At 32.4% G+C, this 9096-nt stretch overlaps 1 protein-coding gene and 1 long non-coding RNA gene across 3 annotated transcripts; one reads left to right on the top strand and one right to left on the bottom strand.

Annotated features, from left to right (window-relative positions):
• The first annotated feature begins 630 nt into the window (after window positions 1-630).
• LOC125218159 lies at window positions 631-1638 on the top strand. The gene is made up of 3 exons (XM_048119776.1): window positions 631-1045; window positions 1146-1280; window positions 1374-1638. The coding sequence occupies exons 1-3, from the start codon at window positions 662-664 to the stop codon at window positions 1572-1574; spliced, it is 720 nt and encodes a 239-aa protein (XP_047975733.1). The 5' UTR covers window positions 631-661; the 3' UTR covers window positions 1575-1638.
• A 2356-nt stretch (window positions 1639-3994) lies between these two features.
• Window positions 3995-8251, bottom strand: LOC125212282. Of its 2 annotated transcripts, XR_007174639.1 has the most exons (5): window positions 8172-8251; window positions 7805-8062; window positions 6813-7066; window positions 5522-5583; window positions 3995-4319 (listed from the first exon to the last, which is right to left on the bottom strand). It is a non-coding gene; the product is annotated as an uncharacterized LOC125212282 (long non-coding RNA). The 2 variants fall into 2 exon arrangements; XR_007174638.1 differs by having other exon boundaries at window positions 7805-8251.
• Between the last annotated feature and the right edge of the window lie 845 nt (window positions 8252-9096).

Here is a 9096-nt window from a genome sequence, read left to right as displayed (position 1 = left end):
CAGTACATCAGAAACATAAACCAATCAACAACTAATATTAATCTAAAATCAAATTCAATACATGAATATGAACACAATCAATAAGCTAAATAATAGATAATGATTGTTACCTTCGTTATTTGCTACAGATTCCATCGAAGCAAATTTTCACAGCAATTGAAGAGGTAATCAATGAAAATAAGAACGCAAAATTGAAAACATCTTCCCGATCACAATTATGGTAACAAAATCTGGAGAATACGGAATAATGAAACAAATCTGGAGCCTATGGAAACAAAATAAGCGAGAAGTATGGAAACAAAATCGCAGAGAAGAGGAGAGAATCAAATCTTGTGATCTGGATCAAAATGGAAACAAAATCGCTGAGAAAAAACCGATGAGAAGAGCGTGAAATCTGGAGTGAATCTGGAGCGAAATTCAAAAATTAAATTAGCGAAATGACATATTTACCCTCTGCGCCTACTTTTATTAAGTAAATCTAAGTTTGAATCTCAACCACAAGATTATAAAATATGTGTGGTCCAGATTTAGTTATAGAGTTATCATGTGATTTGAGGGTTATGATATGATCGCATCTATATATATATATATATATATATATATGGAGAGAGAGGAGTGTATATTTATACACGAGAGGAAAACAGAAATCGTATTATCTTCGATGGCTCTCGTGGGAAGCCCTAATTTCCCGATTGGAGAAACAACTTCCGTGCAATCGCCTAATTTGTCGATTGGAGAAATAGCATCCGATTTGGATTTGTGTGGCAAACGAAAAAGAGGTAATGAGATTCAGGAAACCGATGCCGCGATGGCAAAGACAAAGGCGAAGGCAAAGGAATCACGGATGGTATCGGAATTCACAGATTTCAATGATCTGCTGCGTCGTTTCAAAAATAAGATGGTCTTCGAAGATGAAGATTTCGATCTTATGAGAGATTATTGCGACAGTGATGAAGATTATGATATGGTAGAGGAGATGAAAAGAAGTCTTCCATTCGACAAGGGGCCAGTTGTTGAATACATCAATCAAGTCCGCAATAGCGGTGTAAGTCCATCCAATCCAAATATTATCATTCTAATTATAGTATATTTAATTTGGAGTTGCATAGTTTTGAGTAATTGGTAGTATGATATTTTAATTTTAGGGATTTGATGTGGATGTGAAGCTTCCTCGTTGGCTGGATGTGGGCTGGGATTTCATCAACCTTCCTTTGGCCGAATCTCGTGATGAAGTGTATGAGCGAGCAAACCTTGCGATTAATGAAATCAATGTTGACATGGTATGCTATACATATATGCTAGTTCTAGTATTTAATGATTGATCAAATATTGTGTTTTTGTTTATGATTAAAACATTAATATTTAAATTGCAGAAAAGCAAAGCTTTCGAGCTTGTGGAAGTTGTCAAGGCTGTCATGTCGAAGCCCATCTTTCAGCTGTCGTTTTTTACGCTGGCTGTGAAAGAAGTTGGGGCAGCTGCTACTAATATTCTCACTATCCAAGCAATTGTGTACCATCCCTTTAATGCCCCTTGGAAGCTTAGGGAGTGGAGGTTCAAACCAGAGGTGGTTTGAATGTTCCATTTCTTCTTCTACTACTTTGTTTTATATCCTACTAATATTAGATACTACTATGTGATATGTCATGTTTTAACAAGTTCTTGCTACTCTGTTTATTTCTTCCATCTATGTATGATATATCTAATGTTTGAACAATTCTAATTATCATCAGTATTTGGACTCATCCTTTTCTTACCTTTCTTAATGGAGAGAATTGGATTTGTTTCGTTGTCATACCTTTCTTCCCTTTCGTTGTCAGCTGCTACAAATAATACTATCACTATCCAAGCAATTGTCTACCATACCTTTAACGCCTCTTGGGAGCTTAGAGCGTCTCCAATGGCGGACGTCGCGGTAGGACGTCGCAGACGTCCGACCGAACGTCCGCCGTAGTGGCGACGAAGGGCGCCACGCCCCCAACGCCCGTCGGATGGGCTCGGACGTCCGACCCACGGGCGGGCGGATGTTCGCCGTAGTGGCGAGAGTCGGACGTCCCACTCAGACGTCCGAGTTTTAATTTTTTTTTTTAAACTCTATAACATTCACACCACTTGTAATTTTTTTTAATGAAGTATTCGAATTTTCCCGTATTCTGTGTCGACATTTTTAATTCCGTAAATAAAAAAGTCCGTAAATTGAATAATTGCGGGAAGTCCTAGTGGGAAGTCATAGTGCATGGGAAGTCCTAGTAATGTGGCAGTAAAATGGGAAGTCCTAGTGATGACGTGGCAGAAAGTTTTTGTGGAAAGTCCTAGTGGAAGATCTAGTGGGAAGGGCGCCACCGGAGACGCTCTTAAGGAGTGGAGGTTTAAACCAGAGGTGGGGCTATAACAATAATCCACACACTGATCATATATTGTGTTAGATTTTTTTTTCACTTGTACAATATATCAATAATTGTGTTGATATTCTTATGTCATTGTATTAATATTTTTAATGTACTATGTTGATGCCACGGGAAGTATATTACTAGTAGTTTCTATCATGTTGACTATTATACTAAAATTACTACTAGTAGTTTCTATCATGTTGACTGTTTTACTCATTTATTGACACACTTTATGTGCTATTAATTGAAATCCGAAAGCTTTAATCTTGTCCACTCATAATCTAAATCTTGTCCACTCATGATCTAATGGTCCTTAATTGATTTTGTTTATACACTACAATGCTACTAACTACTATATGTCCCACAAAGTTAGAGTTCCTTTTTTGACTAAAAAATATATACTAAAATAACTTATAGTATTTTATTCCACCACATGCTTTACTCTTATATCTTGCATAGTTTATTCATCTCTACTATTTTATTTTATTTTCAATTAATCTAAAATTTTGCTCCTACTTAGTTGGGACTAAGGCATTCTAGTTATAAGATTTTAAACATATCTAATGGTCTGAAATAGTAATAAGATTTTAAAGATCTAATGTCTGAAATGATGTCATTATGTTTATTTGAAAAGATTATTTCAGTATAAAGGATATCAATGTTATTTCTTATAAATGATATTTTTTGTGTTTCTCGTGATGTCAACCTAATATATTAAAATTATCAACATAATTATATAAAATATATTAATACAATTATATTGACATTATATAATTCAACTAGTATATGAAATTCAATTTATATTATTAAATTTTACTATCATTCAAACATATGCAATTATATTTTGAGAACTTTATAATACTATTACTTTCAATTTGATACATGGTCAAAAAAAATAATTAAAGATAATTATATAAATTCAAACTTTTAAGATATTTTTAAAAAGAGAAAAATGAGCAAGACTAAGGCTCTTAAGGACTTTTAGAGCACTCTCAATGGGTCGGCGTTAAATCCGGCGAAAAATCGCCGATTATCGCCGGATTATCGCCGGGCGTTGGAGTGAATTCGGCGATAATTCGGCGATAAAACTCCCTTATTATCGCCAACTCCCTTATTATCGCCGATTTATCGCCGAATCATCGCCGCCCACTGTGGACGCGATTCGGCGATAAATCGGCGATAAATTTTTTTTTTTTAAAATCTTTGTTTTTATGGTTTTTATTTGTAGTTTTTTTTAAATCTTTGTTTTTTATGATTTTTATTTGTAGTTTTTTTTAAATCTTTGTTTTTTATGGTTTTTATTTGTAGTTTTTTTTTCTCGTTGTATTATATTTTCCAATGATTAATACAACGATGAATTGTTCATTATAAATCTATTTATTAAACACATTTGTAGGGAAAATTAAACAATATTAAAAATGATGATGTAAAAATGAAATGTTGAGTTAGGGAGAAATAAGGGAGAAACCATTGGAGCAGTTGGCTAAAAGTTGGCTAAAAACTAGGGATAAATTTTGGTGCTAATGTGGCGCTGATGTGGCAGGAGTTAGGGAGAAATAAGGGAGTTTTTAGGGAGAGCATTGGGAGTGCTCTTACAACATAAGTATGGGAGTATTTAATTTTTTCTTTTATTAAAAAATAACTACAAGCACAAATGAGATCAAAATACTAAATTGCAGTCCTAATAGCTGATTTGACACTCCTACATTCTAACCCAACTACTTGAATTGAAAATTGTTCTACTTATTGGTTCGAATTCTACTTATTGCATCTAACATAAATATCAGGTGTAGGTCTCAACTAATTTAGCCCTAAACAAAATATAGAATCCAAAATAACATGTGTTTCCATGAACCAAGGATGTTAAAGCATGAATACTAAAAAGATTTCTATGTTTACCTACAGTGCGAAAAATGGCTCCAAAAAGCAAGCTGCAAAACAAAGAAGATCAAACACTTAGCAACTGTAAAACATGAAATAATGGAAGCAAAACCTCAAAGCCAACATCAACAAGTGATATTACAACAGAAAAGGCATAACCAAGGTTCCATACTACAACAGCTCATATGCAGTCAAATGTTCAAATCAAGACATGTGGTAAAACTATAAGAGAAGAATTTTATTTGGTGCCTGTCCTTTTAAGGCAATATGGAGAAGAACAGTCATCATGAACGTAAATCTACAATAAAGTAGTGAATAGAAAGAATTATTCATACCAGTAACATATACTCTACTACTATATCTGGCCCTTACTTCATTTTCAGTTTCTTTTTCTCTACTAATGTTTGGAAAACTAATTTTAGCACTATGTTTAATGAGAAACATTTGCGATATACCAAAATAACAACAGGAATGTGCTCTATATTTTAGTATTTCAATATAACTACAGCGAGATAAAACCAATAACATAGCACAAAACTACTTTCATGTTGCAAAATATACCAAAATAGCAACTTATTGTTCCCTTATTCTCCTCTTTTCTCACTTTTCATTCATGTCATATTAGTATCATCGAATCAAGAAAGCAAAAAGAGAGCACAAAACACACACTTGCTGTCTCAATTAGAATTCTGAGGTTTATTAAAGGCTGATCTACTTAACCTTTTTTTAAAGAAATAGTGCTGACTTTATCTTTCTTTATCCAATTAAGCCTTCATGCTCTAATTTAATCCACCTTTTGTTGCAGAGAAAAAATCTACTATTATTTTAAGAAAATTTCTACTCATTTACTTAGCTTGTCAAGCATAGCAACAAAATAAGTTCTAAAATTTAAAAACTAGAAATATCAAAGAAGATCCAGAACACCAGCAGCAAACACCTAGAAAACACATATCGCATAAGCATAATTTTCTACTAAATAATACAGTATCCGAAAGACAAAAAAAGAAAACACATACACACTCACTGCATAAGAACACACATACATACATAATGGCAATGAAGTGAAATTAATTGAAAAATTTACAGCCAAAACCGGAAACAACTATGTGACCATTAAGAATGTAAGTTTTTTTGCGATTACAGCTTACTAGGGCATGGCATTGGCGAGATTACAAGCAGTTTTCTGAATATCAATCAAATAAAACAAATTGAAAGCAGTTTATGAATGCACTTCTTCGTGCAGCTCAATTACCTCAGCAGAAAATCAGAGAAATGTGATCGGACGAATTGGGGAAAATCCAGCCAACCTTGCTACTGAAATTGGAATGAAAATTGAAGAAACGTGAAGAATCAGTATAAATTAGAGCGAAAGAAGCTAAATAATTCAGCAAACCTAGAGAGATAGAGCAGAATTTGGGCGAGTGAGATTTTGTGCGTAGCTGAGTAAGTGTGTGTTGTGAGGTTTTAAGTGTGAAGAAAGTGAAGTGTGTAGCGTGTGTTTAGAAATAGGAACTTTTAATAATATAGCTATATGGAGTACTAATCTTATTTAACTTAACATTCATCAAAAATCTCTAATTTAAAACTCACACACACAAATTCAATTGTGAAAGACATTAAATTAATCAAAGTGATACCCACAAGGACTGTGAACTTAGTTCATGTATCCTAAAATCTTGAGTTTTTCCAATAACATTTAACTAATCTCATATCACTAATATTACACACACTAACGAAAATATCCTATTATGCACATGTTTTCAATAATGATACAATAGCCCATCACGTATTCCCTCCGTTCCAATTAAGTTGAGTCAAAAATTTTGGATACAGAGATTAAAAAATTGTATTGAAAGGTAGGAACAAATAATAAAGTAGGTGATGGAATAAAATTATGAGTTATTAGATGTTTTATTTTTTATCAAAATATTAAATGGTTTAACATAGTTGGGAAATCCCAAAAAAATTATGGCTCAACTTAGTTGGAACATGAGAGTATTTATTTTTTTTTTCTTTTATTAAAAAAGAACTACAAGCACAAATGAGCATCAGCTAAATTGCAAAATGGAGACCAACTAATAGCTGATCGACACTCCTACATTCTAATTACCAACTACTGAATTGAAAATTGTTACTATTTGCACTTAATTTAGTGTCAAAACTCAAATGATAGTATTGGTTCGAATTCTACTCATTTTGACATATTTTTAAAAAGAATAAAAAATTACCCAAACTAATAAGGGATATTAGAGTATAAACATTAAACATAGTAATGAATTGCAAGCACAAATGAGATTTCAGACCCCTAATAGCTGATTTAACACTACAAAATTCTAATTACCAACTAACAAATGTTGAATAAAAGTTGTTATTTTATTCGCATCATAGTTCTAGTTCGAATTCACATGGATTACTACTTATTTTGACATTTTTTAAAAAATAAAATAAAAATTACATAAATTAGTAAATGATAGTAGTTACTTCATCATCATAAAAACTTTTGACATTAAACAAAATACAGAGCAGTAGATCTGAAATATTACCAGATTATCATCCAGGGCGCATCAATCTGATAGTGGACTACATCTCCATTGATATTAGCTCGGAACAGAATGAGTTCAATCCAATTGAGTTGGAATATCAGCCATGGCAAAGGAGCAAATCTTAGGCCTCTTGGCTTCTGAACTCAGTGCTGGACCGGCAATCCATATCACCAATAAATCCGATCATCATCTTCGCGCAGATATCGATCGACATCCAATTAACTCAATCCAATTCAATTCAATCCGAATTTGTTCTGGATGAAGACGAACACAACATATATGAATTAAAACAACTCAATTCCTATGATACAAACAAATGGAAGGAGGTCTGTGTTTAGGAATAATTGGGACATTCCAAATATGAATATGACTAACTTAATTGGAACAATGAGAGTATTTATTTTTCTTTTATTAAAAAAGAACTACAAGCACAAACATCAAAATGCTAAATTGGAAAATGGAGACCCACTAATAGCTGATTTGATACTCCTACATTCTAATTACCAACTACTGAATTGAAAATTGTTACTATTCGCACTTAATTTAGTGTCAAAATAATTATTGGTTCGAATTCTACATATTTTGACATATTTTTAAAAATAATTAAAAACTACCCAAACTAATAAGGGATATTAGAGTATATCATTACTTAAGTATTCCATCATAGAAACTCTCGACATTAACATATTAATGAATTACAAGCACAAATGAGTATGAGCATCCACACCCGTTGATTTCAGAATCGAGACACCTAATAGCTGATTTTCCACTACTAAATTCTAATTACCAACTAACAAATGTTGAATAAAAGTTGTTATTTTATTCGCATCATAGTTCTAGTTCGAATTCATATGGATTACTACTTATTTTGACATTTTTTAAAAAATAAAATAAAAATTACCTAATTTAGTAAATGATACTACTAGCAGTTACATCATCATAAAAACTTTTGACATTAAACAAAATACAGAGCAGCAGATGTGAAATATTACCAATTATCATCCATGGCGCATCAATCTGATAGTGGACTACATCTCCATTGATATTAGCTCAAAACAGAATGAATTCAATCCAATTGAATCCAATTGAGTTGGAATATCAGCCATGGCAAAGAAGCAAATCATAGGCCTCTTGGCTTCTGAACTCAGCGCTGGACCGGCAATCCATATCCCCAATTAATCCGATCATCATCTTCGCGCAGATATCGATCGACATCCAATTAACTCAATCCAATTCAATTCGAACTTGTTCTGGATGAAGACGAACACAACATAAATGAATTAACTCAACTCAATTCCTATGATATAAAGAAATGGAAGGCGGTGTGTGTTTAGGTATAATTAGGTTGGGCAGAGCAACCAAATGGTGTAGATCTGGGAAGAAGAAGAAGAGAGAGAGGCGTGAGTGGTAATAGAGACGAAAGCAATAACATAATTATCTCCGCGTTGAAATATTCATAAGAAACCTAATGCCTAGTTAATACATAACTATATATTGTCAGGTGGGCCCCCATCTGTTAAAATAGTGTAAAAACCAATCACCTCCATCAGTTTATTAATACTCCATATAGCAAAATTTAGCAATTTTTTCAACATGCGATAACCGGGATAATTACACCTCAGGTATAAAATATTTCACCTATATTTTTATTGAGTACAATATAATTTTAAATTAACAAATATTATACAAAAAAGTATGATTAATATTACAAATTAGTACATTTTTGTCTAAAAGTCACTAACATTGTTACTTTTTATTATTTTTCATCCTTTCGACTTTAAAATTAGCTACACATATTAGTTGAAAGTTAAATGTGAATTCATTGCTTGATAAAATGTCCATATGGCAAAACATAAGGTATTATTTAGAGAAATAATATCATATTTTCTAGAACATAATTTTGGAGAAAAATAAGAAAAAATAATAGTATTAGTGATTTCAAATGGAATGTACTAATTCGTAACAATAATCAAATATTTTCTATAATATTTGTTAACTTAAAACATTTTGTACTCAATTATAACATTGGTGAAACATTTTGCTAATTACCCCTAAAATAACCACGTATCTCAATTAATTGAATCATTGAAGTCAAACCTCATCAGAAAAACTCCTCATTCCATAATATATCGAATTCACATCCATATCAAAATTAACTTAGCAAATGTCATATTTGTAAGGGCGATGGCAATAGTATATCCATGGATGCATAAGAACGAGTGTATGTATTATTCCATCTAAGTCAGCTTCCTCTTCCTCCCTAAAATGGGAGAGCTACTTGAAA

The sequence above is a fragment of the Salvia hispanica genome, chromosome 1, assembly GCF_023119035.1.
Source record: "Salvia hispanica cultivar TCC Black 2014 chromosome 1, UniMelb_Shisp_WGS_1.0, whole genome shotgun sequence".
Classification (NCBI taxonomy): Eukaryota; Viridiplantae; Streptophyta; class Magnoliopsida; order Lamiales; family Lamiaceae; genus Salvia; species Salvia hispanica.
This window is presented reverse-complemented; position numbering and strand designations above follow the sequence as displayed.